The sequence below is a fragment of the Brassica rapa genome, chromosome A09, assembly GCF_000309985.2.
Source record: "Brassica rapa cultivar Chiifu-401-42 chromosome A09, CAAS_Brap_v3.01, whole genome shotgun sequence".
NCBI classification, from domain to species: Eukaryota; Viridiplantae; Streptophyta; class Magnoliopsida; order Brassicales; family Brassicaceae; genus Brassica; species Brassica rapa.
Genome location: NC_024803.2, coordinates 10,134,011 through 10,155,898, shown reverse-complemented (window position 1 = coordinate 10,155,898; position 21,888 = coordinate 10,134,011). Strand labels below are relative to the sequence as shown.

At 32.8% G+C, this 21,888-nt stretch overlaps 1 protein-coding gene and 1 pseudogene across 1 annotated transcript in view; both read left to right on the top strand.

Annotated features, from left to right (window-relative positions):
• The window catches only part of LOC103838542 ((E,E)-geranyllinalool synthase), a 30,219-nt gene extending 13,388 nt beyond the window's left edge, over window positions 1–16,831 (top strand). The window contains exons 10-14 of the mRNA XM_009114987.3: window positions 13–142; window positions 616–861; window positions 2,733–7,544; window positions 7,685–16,101; window positions 16,539–16,831. Coding sequence (XP_009113235.2) covers window positions 13–142; window positions 616–861; window positions 2,733–3,290 — 934 coding nt within the window. The 3' untranslated portion in view covers window positions 3,291–7,544; window positions 7,685–16,101; window positions 16,539–16,831. The remainder of the gene's footprint in view (window positions 1–12; window positions 143–615; window positions 862–2,732; window positions 7,545–7,684; window positions 16,102–16,538) is intronic.
• On the top strand, window positions 6,208–16,836 carry LOC108871659 (annotated as a pseudogene).
• The last annotated feature ends 5,052 nt before the right edge of the window (window positions 16,837–21,888 follow it).

Here is a 21,888-nt window from a genome sequence, read left to right as displayed (position 1 = left end):
TGTTTCATATAGGTGGGATGGAGACGAGCTTGAAGGTTACGGCAAAATCATATTTAGGGCACTTGATGAGATAGTAAGAGAGACTACAGAGGCTTGCCGTAAGCAACACGGAACAGACATTACAGTTCAGCTTCGCAACATCGTATGTTTCTCTCCAACCTGCTTTATTCACCGCTTTATATTGCTTTTGCGTTATCAATTCAAAAGAGTGAACGAAGGATTGATCATATACTATGAGGTGACCTATATTTTCTGTGATTATGCTTACTTCACTCTGCAATAATTATTTATATGAATTAATAACTCAATGGTCACTAAGTTATATTTTAGAAATTTCGTTAAAGTAACAACAACTTCTTCATAAACTTGACCACAAAATTAAATGACTTAACAACATTATAGTTTTTTTTTCTTTATACCGTCAACTTATACTTGCATATATTTAATCTTATGGTTGACTTACTAAACATAAGAAAATAATCAATCGTTTTAGTCATTAATTATCAGAATCTTAAAACATAAAGTCTAGTTTACATAAAGAAACAACATTTAAAAAATACTTCTGAAATATTTTACAAATTACTCTGCATCATTTTCGTATTGTAATATATGCAGTGGGGTGAAACTTTTGAGGCATGGCTACGTGAAGCCGTATGGAGTAAGAAGGGACATATTCCATCGATGGAAGAATATCTTCACAGTGGAATGATCTCAATTGCAGCACACACCATGGCTCTTTCAGTTTCGTGTCTCATGGAACCTTGTTTTCCTCAACAAAAACTCAACCCTGGAAAATATGATACGTTAACCATATCGCTCATGATCATACCTCGACTTTTAAATGATCTGCAAAGTTATCAGGTGATTCAAATACTATAATTTTGTTGGCTTTAGAGCCCTTCTAGTAGTAATTTTTGTTTGGTCAAGATCAACTGATCAAGGATCGATTTACATGCCAGTTTAAATTAATTAAACAAGGAGTATTAGGGGTGGGTATTTTATCCGATACCTGCACCCGTATCCAAACCCGATCCGAAAAATCCAAACTGAAGTAACAAAATACCCGAACGGATACTAAATTAGGAGAGATTGGATATCCGAACCCGAATGGATAATATCCGAACCCGAATAGATATCCGAAGATAACTGAACATATGTATTACTAACCGTATATTTCTAGTTTATATCTCTCATTTTATTTAAAATATTAATATTGATACTACATATACTTTAAGTTCATATAATATACATATAATTACCGAGGAAATGATTAGCTACTCACTTTAAATGCATGTCAAATTTTTGTTTTAAGAGAACAACTATTACATCGGAAATTTAAAAACAATAACCAAATTAGTGTCCTTTTAGTTTTAAAATGTTATGTCAAAATCTATTAATCATTCAATCTATTAAAAAAATAAAAAAAATCAGTCAAGTGAAATTTATATTTTTAAATACAAAAAACTTGAAAAATGAAATTTTAATATTTTTTTTTTCAAAATCTAAATATCCGAACCCGGAGTACAGAAATACCCGAACGGATTCTACACCTTTATACCGAAATACCCAAAGATCCGGTATTTTGGATCTGAATCCGAACGCCCACCCCTAAAGGGTATGAATCTGGTAACTTGGCAAAGTGTAACGTTTAAGGATATATATATATATATATATATACATATATATATATATATAAACACACACACACACACACATATATATAATATAGAGAGGGGGGGGTGTCACATGACAGCCCTTAAATATTATAAACGTTTTGTTTTCAATTCTAAAATTGGTATATATTATAATATATATGTGTCTATCAATTTTTAAAACATAATAAGTTTACGGTATATTTTTTTCATTGAATATATTGTTTCAAACTTTCACATGTATTTGTATCTTCTTCTATATATATATATATATATATATATATATTTATTTAGATTATTATTTCATTATTAAAATTGTAACTATATATATAAAGATTAGTAAAATATTGTTTTATTGTCAAATTCGAAGATATTGTAACATTTCACAAATTTAGAAAGTTTTTTAAAAATTAAACTTTTCACTTCATAGATTTATATTATCGAGTAAATAATTAAACATTTAGTTTTTGTTTAATTTTTAAAATAAACTATATAGTTTAAATTTTGTTTTCATTGGTTTAAGGTAGTAAATATTAATCATTGTTAGATAATATGATTTTTGTTATTTAAAAAAATCTTTATAATTTTAAAAGTTAACAACGACAAATATTTAAATAATTAACATATGGAGGTACAGTATTACAACATTAAATTATATATATTTATTTTATACAATCTATAAATCCAATAGATCATCTATTGTTTAAATCAAGTTATTGATAGCCCAATAAAAATTTTTGGTAGGCCCAAAATTTAAATCATAAGATTAGAGATTAAATGTAACTTGTCTTTTTAGAAATATGTCCATTAAATCTATTTAAAAAAAAAATTTACACATGAATCAAAATTGTGACTTCTGTTTTAATATATAAGATTCATCTATCAACACCCCTTTTATCTGGGTTCGAACCCATCTTTGACACTCTGATTTTTGTAATTAAATTTTTGACATCCCATAAAACAATTCCTGGATCCGCCATATATAAATGTTTAAACGAAGTTTTATTTAAAAACTTAAAAACTCACATATGATGTTCTTGCACTTACGGTCAAACATGTTCATGCAACGTAAATTCACAGAGGGAACAAGAACAAGGGAAGATCAATTCCGTGCTACTCCACATGAGGAATACTTCAGGTCTCGATATTGAAAACTCAATCGCTCATATCGAAAAGATAATCGATTCAAACAGGAAAGAGTTTCTGGAGCATGTACTAATGGATGGACTAAGTGATTTACCCAAACCGTGCAAAGAGATTCACATGTCTTGTTGCAAAGTCTTTGAGATGTTTTTCAATAAGAAAAATCGTTATGATTCCGACACAGAGATGCTTCAAGACATTAAGAAGGCTTTCTACGATCCCGTGAATGTAAATGAACTTTCAGAGATCGAGCCTAAGCCACTGATGGTACATGGTGATGACTTTATGATGCTTCCTCTGCTGATGAACCTTTCACCAAAGATTCTTGAATTTAAGAGGAAGGACAAATACGGGGCAGTGAAAACATCCATGTGCTTGGGAAGAACATCTCATGCTCATAAACGCGGCATTGCCTTACAGCCTCTCAAGATCGTTGCCTCGCAGAGTATAGTGGTTCCAATGATGCCAACAAAATTCGCACCTTGCTTCTACTGATTAATATCTCTAATTATCTCTGTATGTTATCTTATATTATATTGATTTAGTGAAAATAATATTTACGTGTCTAATAGGTAAAAGTGTTCTCTTCTTGTCTAAATTTTAAAGAAATTGTAAGTGTGTGATTGTGAAAGATTTAGAAACTATGCTGTTTTCAGATAGATTTGTGCTAGCTATACGACTAGAAACACTGTTACATTCTCACACTATGTCACTCTTTAACTGTTCCATTATTGATTCTTTCACGTGTCTTCTTCCAAGTCAGCATAAGCAGCTCTGTTTCTCCTCATACTCCAGGACCTATCAAAGCATAAGCTTCTCCGACAGCTGATCAGCTCGACTCCAATGGTGCATGCTTCCACCGCTGTTGTGAAGAGATATAATGGTTGAGAAGAGAGCTCTCTTTCTGGTAATACCTCTCTAGCTAGTGGTGATGGAGCTGAAAGATCGAAACTTTGTACTGGGTTTCCTCTGTTTCCCTATGATTGGTTTGATTACCTTTGTAACTTTTGTATCATTGAGGCATATATAGAAATAATGGTTGAGTAGTTTAACTGTATTTGTTACAATCTCGGCCCTAAAGCTTAGTTCAGGACAAATATGTAGTGTATGTTGACTGTGAATATCAACATTTGTTTGATATCTGGTCTGCTTGTTCGCTCTGCTATTGTCTTTCTCAATTTTTTGACCCGTTCTGTTCTATGTGTGTACGTATGATTAAAACGCAATCGAAGCTCTTGAAGCCGTCTGTATTAGTGATCTGAGGTGGAGGGCTTTGGTTCACCTGCATTATTGTATCTCGAGGCTAGTGGTGTTCGTATGGTTTCAGACTTATCGATCATGATGTTGTTGTACTCAACAATACGCATATGCAGGTACGATTTTCTTTAGATGTTTATCATTGAGCAGGTTTTAAGTAACACACAGGCTAATAAAGTTGCATCTTGTGCAGATAATCACTATTCGGAAGGAACATGATGTTAGGAAGTTGAATCTCAAAGCCAAGCACGAGGAGAAAATGAGACAAGATCAGATTCCGTTCTTGTGGGCCCTCTCAGCCAGTCTCGTTCATCTCTTCTCTTTTATTATGTTACTCGGTTTATGAACTTAATTGGCTGATCCAGTTAAGTTTTTGTAACCTTACTTTGGGTTTTTCCAGTTAAGTTCTTATTTCCATTTGCAGCCACATGTGATGGACTGAATATCTATTAAGAGTAATCTAAACTTAAACTGTATTTTGATTAATTAATGAAAGTCACGTACAGGTGGGGTATTTATACAGTATATAGAATGAGTATAGTAACACCCTATACTCATATACAGTAAGTAAGTATACACACTAATATATTTTGATTAATTAATGAAAGTCATGTACATGTGGGGTATTTATACAGTATATAGAATGAGTATAGTAACACCCTATACTCGTATACAGTAAGTAAGTATATACACTAATAATTTCTATGCTCATTATTGAACTCGGCTTTGATTTTTCTTATTTCACGAAATGGAATTTCTCATTTAAAAAAAACCCAGCAACTAAAGTCCACAAATCCACAGTTGTTGTCGGTAAGAGCATCTCCAATGGTGTTACCCACCATTGGAGTCCTTAGCCATATTTTAATAATTTTTTTTTTTTCTGAATAGTTAAGGACTTTGATCCTAATTATATGTCCAATGGTGTTACTACTATGAAGTCCTTAGAATTTTTTTTTTTTTTAAGAAATTAAAAATTATGAAAGTTGCAAAACATTAAAATTGAAAATTCATTTATTGAATGATTAAATGCAAACATACAATAATTATTCATCTTCATCATTACCAAACTTGTTCCAAATATTTTCTACCAAATCATTTTTCAATCGTTCATGTAACTGCCTATCACGAAGATGAGTCCGTATAAGAAGCATATTAGCGAGACTTGGAGGCATCTCGGAAGTATTGGGTGCATCCACATTCGAACTTCTGGTCGAGGTTCCTTCTTCAAATTCAGATGTATCATACTGAGTGTATCCATTGCGTTCATTTTCTACTATCATATTGTGAAGTATGATACATGTTCGCATAACCATCCCTATCTGTTTCTTGTCCCACAAAATAGCCGGATTTTTCACTATTGCAAATCGAGATTGCAATACTCCAAAAGCCCGCTCCACATCTTTTCGGGTTGATTCTTGAACTTTAGCAAATAACTCTGCTTTAGGACCTTGAGGAAGTGAGATAGATTGGATAAATGTTGACCATTTTGGATATATACCGTCAGTGAGGTAGTACGCCATATCATATTGGTGTCCGTTGACCACGTATTGTACCCTTGGAGCTCGACCTTGTAAAATCTTCGATCTACTTCATCTCCCATATTTCACTATCCTTTGTTAAATCTGAAAAAGAAAGTTTGTTAAAACCAAAACCATAATTGTGCGTACACATTAGGAGACATAAAAACACAAAGTTTGATATATGTCGACCGTTGACTCCCCATGTTTTCATATCAACCTTATATATCAGAATCATCTAATTCTAGGTTGTCAATCATGAAATATTCGATGGTGGATTCAAGCCTCATAAAGATTTGATACAAAGAAACGTTCAAGACTTAATATAAAAGACGCCAATTCAGTCAAATTGTTTAGTGAATTGGTATTTTGAGAAGCAACACAAAACTCTACTATCATACTGGCAACACAAACCAGTGACCATACCTGCCGTGAGCATACAAATATGAAGGGAAGGGTTGATGAAACGCAGATACTCGAAATTAAATTTCATCATAACAAGTTTAGGATTCATCACGAACCCGCGTTGCGGGTGCTCTAATGGTCGGATGGACTTTGAAATAAAAATGATGCAAGTCTGAAATAAGAACAGCTAATGTCTTTTGTTTTATTAGAGCATTATGTTACCTCCACTAATTTAGCCTAAAACTCTTCCTCAGCCTCCGCTTTACTGAGATTTTTCTCTCTTTCAATCACCATGGGGAATTGCGTGTCTTTTCAAATTTCTTGTGATCAAACGATGAATCGTATGTTAACATTCTTATTTAGTAAAGGTTATATTGAAAAGCTTGAGGAGAATCTCAATTATCTGGTGAAGGAAATGAAATTTCTCATGGCAGTTAAAGATGAGGTGCTGATCAAAGTTGGGAGGGAGCAATGGCTACATCAGCAAAGGCGTCCAACTGTCCAGGAATGGCTTACACGTGTGGATGACGCCTATGCACGGTTCAAAATTCTGGTTAGTACTAGTAGGGCTCAGCTTCAAAATCCGCGTCTCTGTGGTTTATGCTAAAAAAATGTATGTTTAAGCCAAAAATGTGGAAGAAGTGTATTCTTGTTGTTGGAAGAGGTCAAGAAACTCCGATTAGAGGGTTATTTTAAAGAGGTTACTGAGTTGCCTCCGAGACCTGAAGTCGTGAAGAGGCCAACCTGGGGTACGGTTGGTCAGGAGGAAATGCTCGAGACGGCATCGAATCGACTTATAGATGATAATGTCGGAATCATGGGTCTGCACGGTATGGGTGGTGTAGGGAAAACTACCCTTTTCAAGAAAATCCACAATAAGTTCACTGAAATATCTGGAAAGTTTCACATTGTGATATGGATTTTTGTGTCTCAAGGTGCAAATATTACAAAGGTTCAAGAAGATATTGCACAGAAGCTACACCTTTGTGGCGACGAATGGACAAAGAAAAATGAAAGTGACAAGGCCGCAGAAATGCAAGAGGATGTATGTAAAGAGGATGGATGTAAAGTAGCATTCACCACCCGTTCTGAGGATGTATGTAAGAGGATGGGGGATCATGACCCCATGCAAGTCAAATGTTTGAAAGAAGATCAAGCATGGGAGTTATTTAAACTCAAGGTAGGAGATGAACAGTTAAGAAGAGAGCCCCGCATTGACGTCCTCGCTAGAAAGGTTGCTGAAAAATGTCATGGTCTGCCACTAGCGCTCAGTGTCATTGGGGAGACAATGGCATCAAAGACTACGGTACAAGAATGGGAGGATGCAGTCTATGTTTTAAATAGAGACGCTGCAGAATTTTCTGACATGGAAAATGACATTCTTCCAGTTCTGAAGTACAGCTACGATAACTTGCTGGATGACAAGGTCAGGTTATGTTTCCTCTATTGTGCTCTGTTTCCAGAAGATGGTCAAATAGACAAAGAAGGGTTGATTGAGTACTGGATATGTGAAGGATTCATGGGGGAGTACCAAGTTTTAAAAAGAGCAATTAATAAGGGATATGGGGTAGTCAGTACCCTTATCCGTGCAAATTTACTAACAGCAGTCGATACGAAAACTGTTATGATGCATGACGTAGTTCGTGAGATGGCTCTATGGATTGCATCCGATTTGGGGGAAAACAAAGAGAATTTTGTTGTTCAAGCAAGAGTCGGATTACACCAAGTACCAAAAGTCAAAGATTGGAAAGCTGTGAAAAGGATATCATTAATGGGTAATAAGATTGAAGAGATGACTTGCAGTTCCAAGTGTTCTGAACTTACAACTCTGCTCCTCCAATCCAATAAATTGGAGATTCTCTCTGGTAAAATAATCCAATATATGAAAAAGCTGGTTGTTTTGGATTTATCAAGTAATATCAACATGAGTGGACTTCCAGGTCGGATATCGGAGCTGACCTCACTGCAGTATCTTGACTTGTCTGATACACGTGTAGAGCAACTGCCTGTTGGTTTCCAAGAGTTGAAAAAGCTAACTCACCTGAATTTGGCTAGTACAAGCAGACTTTGTAGTATCAGTGGGATATCAAAGCTGTCGAGTTCAAGAATTTTGAAACTATTTGGCTCTAACGTTCAAGGGGATGTTAACTTAGTGAAGGAGCTGCAGCTTTTGGAGCATCTACAAGTTCTAACCATAGATGTATCTACAGAGTTGGGTTTGAAGCAAATATTAGGAGATCAAAGGTTGGTGAACTGCATCTACCGTCTGCATATTCATGATTTTCAAGAAAAGCCATTTGATCTGTCTTTGCTGGTCAGCATGGAGAATCTCCGAGAGCTCAGGGTAACAAGTATGCATGTCTCTTATACGAAGTGCAGTGGTAGTGAGATAGACTCGTCTGATTTACACAATCCAACACGTCCATGCTTTACCAACCTCTCCAACGTAAATATATTTGACTGCAGAAGCATTAAGGATCTGACTTGGCTTTTGTTTGCTCCAAATCTTGTCAGACTAAGCATTCAATATTCAGATGAACTAGAAGAAGTTATAAACAAATAGAAAGCAACAAAGCTTACAAGTATTTCACCCTTTGAGAAACTAGAAGAATTATACTTGGACAAGTTGCCTAGACTGGAGAGTATCTACTGGAGTCATCTTCCCTTTCCATTTTTGAGGCTCACAGAGATAAGAAACTGTCCAAAGCTGAGAAAGCTTCCCTTAAATGCTACAAGTGTCTCACGAGTTGAGAAGCTTTCAATATCAGCACCAATGAGTAATTTTGAATGGGAGGACGAAGATACCTTAAACCGTTTTTTGCCTTCAATCCTTAAGGTAACTATTTCTCTTATTCTCTTTCCGCTTTAGGTTAGCTTGATGTAGGGGATCATCACTAGACTAATATGACCCATTTTCTTTCAGAATATGTTGTGCCTTCAATTTTAATGTCACTAACTTTTGCTTATGTTTCTGTTAGTCTTTAGCCCTAAACCTCCATTACCCTGGACTGGGATTGCTCACTGTCTGATTGAGAATTCACGCCTTCTTCTGATGTCTTCTCTTTCTATTTTTTATGTGTTGTATCAGTGCTTTTCCTTCTCATACTTATCTTTGTATCATTGTTTTTTCTTTACATACTTATCTCTGTTGTGGAGTGTGTTGTGTTGTTGTTGACTTGGATTATGTTTTCCATATTCCTATTGTTTTACGTAAGATGGATTGTATCTTTTTTAAACAATGGTTTATCCTTTTAGGAAAAAGAACCTTTACAGAGGATTTTATTTTGGATTACGATCAAACTAAAAGTCCACGCTTCAATATGTAAACACAACTCCCTAATTCACCAAGCTCCATGCATGAGCAATTGAAGAACCAAACCCAGATCTGTCCCATATTGAAACAACCTGTCCCCCTGGTTGCTGTTTCCACAGCTTTGACAGACTCCTCCATTGTCTGCACTGTTTTATGTACATATACTGTCCCTTTCTTGTACTCTTTCTGAGCGTAACTGCAGTCTACAAGACCCTTCCCTTTCCTTCTCTATTCCATCAGCAGCCATCGTAAGTTGTGCTTCCAATCTCTTATTCTTCTCCTTTGCAAGTTCCACATTTTCTTTTTAACTCCATTTATAGATATCATTGCAGTTCAGGTATGAACTCAACATCTACAATCAATGCCCTGAGAAAGTTGCTGTTGACATGAAGCAAAAGTAAGCTGTCAGACTTGAGAAGTAAACTGTCAGACTTGAGAATTAAGCTAGAGACTTATAAGGTTTTATAAGGCTTTATAAGGTTTTATAAGCTCAAGTATTTTATTGAAGGGAGAGAAGAAGAGAGAAGAAGACCGTTGAAAATATTTTAAAACAATGAATATTTTATTATATTGTGTATTGAGGCAACTTGCCTTTAAATACTTGTACTCAGATCCACAATTAAATTAAGGAAAATATTTCCTCATTATCTCTATCTCTCTATCTCTCTCTCTCTCTCTCTCTCTCTCTCTCTCTCTCTCTCTCTCTCTATCTCTCTCTCTCTCTCTCTCTCTCTCTCTCTCTCTCTCTCTCTCTCTCTCTCTCTCTCTCTCTCTCTCTCTCTCTCTCTCTCTCTCTCTCTCTCTCTCTCTCTCTCTCTCTCTCTCTCTTCTCTCTCTCTCTCTCTCTCTCTCTCTCTCTCTCTCTCTCTCTCTCTCTCTCTCTCTCTCTCTCTCTCTCTCTCTCTCTCTCTCTCTCTTTCTCTCTCTCAGATTCAAACATTACTCTCTCTCTTGTTCATCATGTTCTTCATTTTCTTTCATGGTATCAGAGCATTAAGCTCCTATACCTCTTACTCGCTTCCGCAAACACTCTTATTTTACTTTTCTCTTTTATTCCAACCATCTAATTTCTCTGTTCTTGCAAGAATCTGTCTTTGTCCACTGGATAATAGATCTACTTTTGCTAGTGCTCATTTCTCTGGTTCTGGTTCCATAGTTACTTAACTCAAACCAAACTCAAAAAGAAGTGATGGAGAAATACAAGCCTGTTATGATTCTGGTTACTGTAAAAGGAGGTAACTACGTTACCTGGTCTAGATTGGCCAAAACTGCTCTTGGAGGACGAGGTCTATGGGAGCACATCACCACGAGTGAGGCACCAAGAAAGATCACCCAATAAGCTGACGGCAAGAAGATTGTAGTGGTGGATGAAGGCAAATGGGGTCAGGAGGATCTCATGGTGCTGTCTTCCTTGCAAGGCTTGCTTGATACTCCAATAATGGAGGCTTACTCATTGTGAGACCGCAAAGCAATTGTGGGAAACTCTTCACAAGATTTATGGCAACACTTCAAACTTGACCAGTATCTTTGAGGTGAAGAGAGTCATAAATAACTTGCAACAAGAGGAAATGGACTTCACCAAGCATCTTGGGAAGTATAGCCAGTTGTGGTCTGAGCTTGACATGCTCCGGCCAAGCACAAACGACCCCAACATCATTGAAGAAAGGCGTGAGCAAGAAAAAGTATTTGGACTGCTTCTCACACTCAACCCGAGCTTCTATGATGTCCTTAAGCACATATTGAGAGCTAAGGAGCTCCCAAGCTATGATGATGTGTGTGCTCAACTCCGAAAGGAACTCGGCTCAGATGGTTTGCTTGGTGGGAAAGGAGAGCTATCGATGGCCAACAAGGTGGAGAAGGTGGAGAATGCTGCAGCCAACAAAACCCACTTCAAGCCAAGAGGTGGTGGAGGAGATAAACAAGTAACTTGTGAACATTGTAAGAATATTGGTCACTCCAAAACCAACTGCTGGATTCTCCATCCTCACCTCAGGCCAGCTTCATCCAACAAATACAATCAAGGCCGAGCTCATGAAGCTAGAGCTCAAGAAGGTTCTCAGCCAAACTATCCTACTATGCGCATGGGAGAAGATGGGAGAGCCATAACAGCAACTACTCGTGTGGTTGGATCAGGGTCTCAACCCACTTCTCAGTCATCCCATGAGGATACTTTCATCCGCAAGTCTGACCTTGAGGCTCTTATAAAGGCCCTCAATGCCAACTCTGATAACCTTAGTAGTTATGCTTTAAACTCTATTATGAATGCATCTGAAACCACTAGACCCTTGATAATTGACTCAGGAGCTTCACATCATATGATTAGGGATGTAAACCTCATTACCAATGTCAAACCGGCTCTAGGGAGTGTTCTAATTGCAAATGGAGATAGTATACCTATTACTGGAGTAGGAAACATAGGTAGGAGTACAAAAAAAAAGAAGTATAGTATATTTTTAGTAATTTCATTAATATAACTAGGTAAGGAACCCGTGCGATATCGCACGGAAACTCATTTTATAAAAATAAATATGCTATATTTTATAATATAGATTTTTATAAAAAAATATTCTTACAATTTATTTTGAGGAAATACATGTCTTAGCATGAAACTATCTTCTCTTTTATTAATAATACTAAAAATCTACATTTTGTTTATAGGTTTGGTTGTAATAAATTCATAAATATTTTGAATAAACTTTATTTTGAAAACGAAAAGACACATATTTTTAATTCCTTAAAAATATAATAAAAATAATATTCACATGATAAAATTAACATCACAAAAATTATGCAGTTTATAAGAATAAAAGACACACCCTTGGACATTTTTAGTAAATTTATCATTATTGCTTATTATTATGCACTTTTGATTTTAGAATATGTTAACATAATAAAATTTATTTGATAAAATATGTCTTTATCAGTGAGTTTAAAACATATTACAGTTTAGTTAAGAAAAAAATAAAGGCACACTCATATAAAATATTAATTTTCTCTAAAATATAATTTAAACTGAAAATATATTAACTTTTTTCAAAAGGATTCACTTTTAAAACATTTTAGTATTCTTAAAGAATGCATCTACTCAACAGAAAAAAATAATAAACAAATGAATACTTTCATGAAAACTAAAATAAAAATTAATTAAACTGAGAAAACTGAGAAAACTAAGGATTATATAAATAAATACTCTTGCACTATTCAATTGTTACGTAAAACATACAACAACTTAAAAATATAACCAATTGGTAAAGGCACACACACTGACGTTTCCATGCATGTTTAAAGTTATTATAATGAACTCATTTTATTAAAAATGTATGCCCTTTTTCATTTATAATATTGCTTTAAATTTCTGAAAGAAATTTTGTAAAACACTAACACAAACTATGGAACATCAAATTAATTAAATTGATAAATTATGGATTTACCTTTTTGAAACCATTAACAGCTTTTATTAGATTTTCAAATAGTATTTTTGAAGTAAAGGTGGTATTTAGATATAAACACTCTAAAAAATTATTGGTTCCTCAAACAAAATTTCTCACCTTAGGCTAAGATATTAGAATAACAGAAAAAAAAATTTCATGTGTTTATATGTTTCTTCAAAGATTTTCGATGATTTTTAAACAATAAATCTTTTTTCTAATCTATTTATGATTGTTGTGTTTTTTTTGTTGTGATTTGTCAATGTCCACAACTCTTTATATAAAGGACTAAGAGTTGCAATGGTTGTTAACACGGTAAGTTGCAATGATTTATCACCAAAGACTAAAGTCAGCTACGATTGCAATAGTTTATCACTCAAGATTGTAATGGTTGATCACTAAAAATTACATTCACCAAAAGTTGCAATGTTTCATTTAATTAGTTATAATTGTTTCACCAAAAATTGCATTGATTCACTTAAACTGTTACAAATTTTTATTTAATCGCCAATAATTCTTCTATTTATGTTTAATAGAGGTTATGGAACTCATGTATAAAGGAAAGTATTTAACCAATACAATTATTAGGATGAAAAGACACATATTTAAACATTTTGACAATTTGTATTAAACTCATACAATTCTTAAGATGAAGAAACACATTGTTAAAATGAAAATACACATTTTTAGATGTGCAATTCTTAAGATGATAAGATTTGTGCATATATAAGAACAAAACTATAAACATTTTCCCAACCGCTTGAATATCAAAAGAATTTTATAAATAACTTCGAAAGAACCTATATAATTTATAGAACGATAAAACATATTTTTAGACATTTTAAACTTTCTAAAACCAATGCTTTCTTACAGTGACAAGACATATCATTACATAGTTTTACAGTTTACTAATTAAATAAAATATTTATAAAGAAAACTTAAAAAATATTACAACCCACAATGTAAAATTTTTCTTTTTTTACCATACGTGATACACTTGGAAACATTTATATATTTCAACTAAGAATAAATCAATATGTTCTATTTTTTGGAAAATCTTATCGTATATAGGTTTATGGAATTTCAATTAAGTATATTTTGGCTGTTAATCAATATATTATGTCTCAAACTTCTCCCAAAAGAATGAATTACCAAAACAATAGGATATCATCATTTCGTTGAAATAATGTGTGTAGTTGTAGATGACCCTAACCAGTCTCTGCAGTATTAAATATATATCTTGACAATTACAACAAATAAAAAACAAATCAACTTATAAGTTATAACACTTACAAAGTCGAACATGTGATCATAGACAGACTCATAATTTGCTTCTTGCGTATACACGTAGGTATATGCGTTCATCCCACTAAACATTATTCAAATTAGAATAACAATACGATTTTGAACCTTGTTTTTACGTTATGTGATTATGTCTAATGGTAACGTTACCATTATCTATATATATATAAAATAGTAAACCCGCATTGATGTTAGCAATTTTTTATAGGAAAATAAAAACAAGATAACGTTTAAGATGAGCTCCCTGTGCATAGGATTTGTGCTCAGGTTTGTACTGTTTACAATTTGAGAATAATAAAAGGAAAGTATAATTCAGAGATATACATCCACGGCTCCATCGGACTCTCCTTCTCCCTTATTGGTCTTCTTCTCGGCTACCTTTCCAAAATACTGATCATCAAATTTATCGAGGCTAACATCAGAGACTTTCAGTTTCTGGCAATCATTGATCTTGAAGGGACAATTTCAAAAATAGGAACATATCAGGTGACACAAGTAATTGATGCTTAAGATGGATAATAGAACGTGGCAGAATTAGAAAAACTCACCGGTCACAAAAAAGAAAAACAGAGGGTAGTTGGTTAAAAAAAAAAAAGGATGATCGGCACTGTCCCAGGGGTGATGCTGGATCTGTAATATAATCACATTCACAAGAAAAAGCCTACTCGGACTACAGCTATAAATATTCAATAGATATCTAGATTCTTTTGCCATATGGAACCAGCCTAATCAGACAAATAACATGTAACCGAAGTTGAGAACATGCAAGAGATTAAAAAGAACATATATGTGAAATAAGGAATGGATAATTAGTTTGAACCAGTTAAACAGTCTTATCCTGTGCATACATCTACCATCTATGCAATCTATTCACTGACATCTAAAAACATCACATCTCTACGTTCGGAAACTTTGTTAAATCAAACTTTTTGTTAAAGCAAACAGATTTTCAACGGCGAGAGAGGAATATGATTAGAGAAAGACATACACTGACGTCTGCTCCGGTAGCTTCCGACCCAAGAAACAGCGAAGCTTTAACAGACGAAACTTTCGAATTGGCGTCGTAGCTGAGCCTCAACATCAGACCAGATGACATGATCTATCTATCCTCTGTATCTTATTTTCTGAACTTTTAGCTTTTCAATTCCGTCCATGGCAGAGTTGTCACCGCCACAACTTTCTTCTTACTTCTTACTCTTCTCTCTGATCAACTTTATAACGTCGGTTTCTCGTCATCAACGGAGACGGCGGCGGTAGTTTAGATTCGCGGCGAGATCTATTAGAAATCAATTGTAGCCGTTGAATTGGCAGGTTAGAGCAGATCATGACGATGAACCAAAACTTTTCCTTTGGGACTTGGATTGAGAAGCGTTCTCAGAAAAAAACAACGGCTCAAACCAGTTCTTCAATCTATTAATCAGTTTAAAAGGTGTGTCGTTTCATTATCAAAAGAGGTCACTGTAAAAAGGTGCGTCGATCAGAGAAGAGGTGCGTCGATCTGTTGAAACAATTAGATGACGTAAGATTTTGTGATTAAAATAAATCATGTCCGTTAGATTAAAAGTAAGGATAAACTCAAACGTTAGATCAAACTTTTTTTTTCCACTATATTTTTAGTAAACCCGCATTGATGTTAGCAATTTTTTATAGGAAAATAAAAACAAGATCGTACGGTGGAGATTGCTGCTGTTATCAATACTAATGCAAACAGTATCTCTTTCGTTTCTTTTTTTCTGAATCGTCACTTCTCAAAAGACATAACTTTTCAGAATAAAATCCTTGAACAAATTTAGATATCGTTTCTTCATCATCATTGTACTTATTTTTCTTTCTGTTTCATCTTCCTTTCTTCAAATTTTCTCAGTTGCTATGTAGGTTTTTGTATAATGGAATTCCCTTATCCAATTCAACCACCAATAAACCGAACTGAGTTTTTGTTCCTCTGCTGTTGATCTCTATCTGAACTTTTTACTGCTCTCGATTTTTTTCTTATCCTCTTTTTTTTTTTCTGATAACTGCCACTTGTTTCTGTCTCCCCAACCCACTGATCTCTTCTGGTAATGATTTCCATCCATAAGTTCAGAGTAAGTATATTTATATGATCCACGATTCAAAAAAACTTATTTGTTTCGATGTATCTCCATGTCAAAAATGTACCTTTCTAGACTGAATCGCTGTCTAAACACCAGTGAATAGAAGTAATATTTACAACTCCTTAACTGTTTCATTACCAAACGTCTCCAATTGAAGAGTTATGATTTTCTGTTCATATGAATCTCCGAACATTTGTCTGTTTAATTTCCTTAATCATTTTTATCCGAAAGGTAGTTCTTACTAAATTTTTTGGTAGTCATATTAGTTACACCTGCCGTTTAACATTGCATAAATTGTAGATATGCTTTTGTCGAACGTGACTGAATAGATAGTATATTTTAGGTCTGTTTCTAATTATTACTTTAATAGCAAAACACAAGGGTTGTTTTTACTCGAAAAAAATGCTCATTTCGTTTCCTGTTTGCAGCCGGACAATAGGAGGAGATTCATTGATCAATGTGTTTCCTTCTCACCAAACAATTACGGTTTCGACTCGCCTTTAGGACCAGATTAATAGGGTAAGTTCCTCTTTCTTTTCGTATCATCTGTACATGCGAGAAAATCAGTCACAGTGATATTTAATTAGGTAGGAGAATTTTGTTCTGGTGTAATAGATTTTGTTTGGAAGATTATAACCTTCCAGGCATGGGAGATCTCTTTTGTTCGTCTGTAATACTCTTGACAGTAGCGCTATCGTTTGTCCAAATCATGTATTTTCTTTATTACTTCTTTTATGTTATCTGTTGTGATCTGATGAAGTCAATGAACATGTTTACATAAGGTGTTTGAACTTTAAGTCTAAAGATAGTCGTTGGTATACACAAGACGTGTGCATGAATTTTTCGAGGCTATATATTTCTGAGGGTGAAATATATAAATTTAGTGATTTTGAAGTATGGAGGAGTGTAGAGCATTATAAAACTGACTATTAGTCCTTTGACATAAAAGTAACAAGTTTTAGAAATGTTCTTATTTGAAATTTATTTTTTACTATATTTTAATATCACTTTGATTAGTGGAAATTTTCTTTTGAGAAATGCATGGACATAGACTATTTATAGATTTTAAAAATTATTTGAATAGTCACAACTCTTCAATTTAAATAGTCACAACTCTTCAAGTTGAATAGTCACATTTTTTCCATTTAAAGGTAGTTATTTTGAAAAAATACTTATAAGAATAGTCACAACTTTTCATTTTTTAAAAGATACTTATATGAATAGTCACAACTCAATTTTTTGAAAAGACACAATTTTATTGACAACTTTTAGAAAAAACACAACCTTTCAACATAAATGAATTCACAACCTTTGGAATTAATTGGGATTGCTATTATTAGTAGATTACATTAAGTGTATTTTTTTATATTTCACTCAGTTTAACAATATCATTAACTATATTACCTTAACAATACATTACATCATTAATTATATTACTATAATAATAATAGTACATTTTTTTATTTATTAGTTAATCAACATTAAATTTGTGTCAATTATAAAATAAAAATGTAAAATAATTGAGTTTTGCATATGGTTAAACGTTCGGTTTAGTTTGTTTTATTAAAAAAAAAATATTTATTTTAGTTTCAATCGGTGGAAAATTATGTAGCCAAAAACATAATTCAAAAACATGTTTTTGTGAATAAAATAATAACTTAAATCAAAATAATAAAATTGTATTACATTTATTATCACTTAATTTTTCACTTCATATACTTATTTTACTAAAACAAAAACTCTTTCTATTTTACTTAATTTAGCCAAACACATAGAAAGAGTAATTTTTATTACTTTATAAAATCAGTTAGGCATGAACATTGACTATCCATTTAGGTATGAGTTGTTCTTTTCGGGTATCTTTTTTTTTAATTAGGCACCGCTTGAATATTATAAATTTATGTGTGGGTTTTTAAGTTGGGTCCTTCTGGGTCTGAATGAGTTCGGTTCTGATGTATAGTAACCTAAAAATATCTAAATAACAAATATATCTTAAACGGATTCGGATATTTCTACCAAAAATAACCATATTACTCAATTCAGTTCAGATCTTTTGAATACAATTAGTTATATTACGACTCATCTAAAATATATAACACTAATTATAGAAAAAAAAAATATCAATGTATGAATATGTAAGAGCTAATATTTACACGGATGCGCGGATCAATCTCTAGTCTATTCTATTAAAAGGGAAGCAGTCTTGAAAAATCTACTTATACAAAGTTACTGCACCCTTTCATTTAACTAATAGTATATTGGTCTACCTATTAGTTTGCCTACTATCTATGTTACCATATATTACTCTAACCATAATTTATTCTCTTTTAGTCCATATAAGGTTGCATATGTTTTAGTCTATATATATAAAATCATACGTGTTTTATAAACGGACCTATATATTAATGTTTCAAATTGGCTTATAGTTTTCAAATTCAGATTGGACCTATATTATTAATGTTTCAAACAGACCTATATAACAAACGGACCTTATACGTGTTTTATAAACAATGTCTTATATATTAATGTTGCATAATGCAGAATGCTGCCATGTGAAAAAAGAAGAAGAGAAGATGTATATATGAAAATGCTGTAGTTGGTATAACTTATAGTACACGAAAATAAAAAATACTTCTTCAATATATCGATCTCATTCATATTACAACCATGATAGTATTATTGAGTTAGAACACTATAACATTAACCTGATTAAACCACCTTATTCATCTCAAAATCTAATATACAAACTATCTATATCACCTTATTTGTACCACCTTATTCATCTCAAAATCTAACACACAAGCTATCTATACCAAACCAAACCATTTTAGCGCATACTTGGTATGATTCAAACAGTCTTATAACCAGTGTTTTGAAACACGACCCGGACCCGCGGTTGAACCGGTAAATCCGGTGATCCAGAAAAAATTCGGTTTGGGTTTTTCACAAAACCCAATATTTAAAAACCCAAAAAAATCCGCAAAAACCCAGTAAAACCCGGAACCCGATGCCGGTTGAACCACGGGTTCACGTGGTTCAACCAATAAATAATTTTTACTTATTTTTTTTAGTTTTTAATTATGTTTTCAGATTATGTTTTATATTCTAAGTTTCCAATTAAGAAGTTAGGTGTTGACAAAAAAAAGTTAGGTTTTTCCTTTTCAGTTTTATATCTGTGATTTTTAGATTTTGATGAAGATTTAACTATGCCACATGAAGAAAATGAAATGAACGATGGTAGAGAAAACCAAAATTAGTTGATGTGATTTGGTGTTAGTTTATTTCCGTTATTAACAATTTATTGCAATGATTTTTTACTTTTGGTTTATTTTATATTTGAAGTTTAATTTATTATTCACATTAGACATTTAAATATTTATAAATTTTATGTCTTGATTTTTTTTAGATGTCATAACTCTTACCTTGTTAGAGAAAATTTTAAATAGTCTAAACTATTTTTTTGATATTTTGTATATCAAATGAAAATAAAAATATAAAAACTAAAGTTAAGTATTTTCTAAATGTTTTCAAACATAAAATATATACATATCCAAACTATTATTTTATGTTTTAAAAAATTAGAAAATATTAAAATTTAGTTTCTATATTTTTATTTACATAGCTGATATATTATATATTATATATAAAAATTAATTCATTTATTAACTTGCGGTTGACCCGTGGTTCACCCGCGGTCGATCCAGTGACCCAGCAACCCGGTAAGTCATCCGGTTCAGTGTCCAGGTCGGGTTTAAAAACATTGCTTATAACGTTGGTATAACTAAAAAATTGACAAACATTCAAATTTTAAACTCTGCTATGTTATTGCCTAAAGTGTTACCAACTATCTACAAAAATCAATTTAAATGTATTGTGTAAATCTTTTTGTTAACAATATATTGTAGATACGATATTTAATAACAAAATCCAGAAATATTTATTGTAGTTACAATATATTTAATACAAAATCTAGAAATATTTATATTGCTTCGTCTACAAGTTTTATTTAATATCACAATTAGTTATCATTTTCCTTATACTTACAGAATTTTCGCTAACCTACTTTAATTGGATTAGCATTATCTCCTAGAAATTAAAAAAAATATATTCTAATTACAATATATTCGCATAATATTTCTTATTCCGCAAAATAACATATTTTATCAAATCTTTAAAATACTGTAACCTACATTTGCGTAACTCATGATAATATATAAATCATAATAACTTTAAAATTAAAAAATCTATATAAACACAAAATAATAATCTATGTAAACTTTGGTTTTCGCCTGAAAAAAACCCGCGCTTTCTCAAAATCTAGTAATTTCTTAAAAAGATTTACATTTTCTCGCATGGTTAGTAGATAAATAGTTAGTTGGGTGCTCTTTCGATTAGTATAGATATTGTACAATTGTGTTAGTCACGTGTTTTAACAGTGACGTTTGTGTTTAGTCACATGCTTTACATGAAGAAAGACAGTGACTCACAAATCAATAATAGAGGTTTATTCTTTGTAAACAATTGTCGACAAAAAAAAATCTTCGTAAAAACAATTATGTCTCTGTCACGAATCTTATCTCTAGGATATGAGGGTGAGAAGCAATTCATTTCAATGAAATGATTGTTTGCAATGTTCAGAGCTTTGGTCAAGCTTTGCGACAGAATTAAAAACTCTAAAAATATGCTTTCTGGATTTCAAAATTACTCATATTCCACGAACGCATAATCAATTTCAGTAGAATGTAGAAGAATGTTATAAAATTAAATTTACAATAATAATTTACTCTATTATACAGTAGAATGTAGAAGAATGTTATCATTTTTAAAGTAAAATATAACATTTTTCTATATTATATTCTATAAGAGCATATCCAAAGGCTTATGTATAACGAAATAGATCTTAAAATTTTTAAAAATCATTTTTAGATCCAGTGAAGTTCATTTTTAGCTTCTTTAAGCACACATCACTTCTTAATGAAAGTTACCCACTCCTAAGAATCATGAACTTGAGTAACTCTAATAAGTTTATATATTTTGAAATAAAAAATTAGGATTTTGGAATAAAATAAGAGAAAAAGTGAAATGGAAATAGTTTGTGTGTGTAAAAAAGAAGAATATGAAGATGTAGATGTTGATTTCAGCTGAATTTAGAACTTAAATTTGGTTGTTCATTGTGGTTGGTGTATTAATTATAATGGAAATGTTGTAATAAAAGATGAAGATTAGGATGATTGAGTAAATCAAATATTTTTGAAAAAATAAAAATAAAAAATAATGGTATTTTCGTAAATATTCCAAATTTCTGGGGTGAATATAGAAAATGAAGTTCCAAAAAAAAGTATGGATTGTTTTTTTTTTTTTGTCGACAATATTACAGACTCATACAGACTCTGTAAACCACCCTGGGAGACATTGATCCATGTGGATGACGAAAGACGGCTGTTTTCTCACACTGCGTGCTAGACTATCCGCCTTTGTATTTTGCATCCTTGGTACATGTACAATCTCTGATCGTGTAAAACTCTCCTTCAAGTTCTTGATATCTTCCAAATAACTTGCAAAAGCTGGCCATTCTTCTGGTTCCGAAACCATCTTCACCAATTGAGAACAATCCGTTGCAAACGTAACCTGAACTTGTCTTAAATTCCTCATACATTCCATTGCCCATAGTAAGGCTTCGACCTCTGCATGTAGAGGCGAGAGGGAAGCTCTTACATTCCTTGCTCCCATCAGACCTTCAAAACCAGCTAGAGTACTGAACCAGCCCTGGCCAGAGTA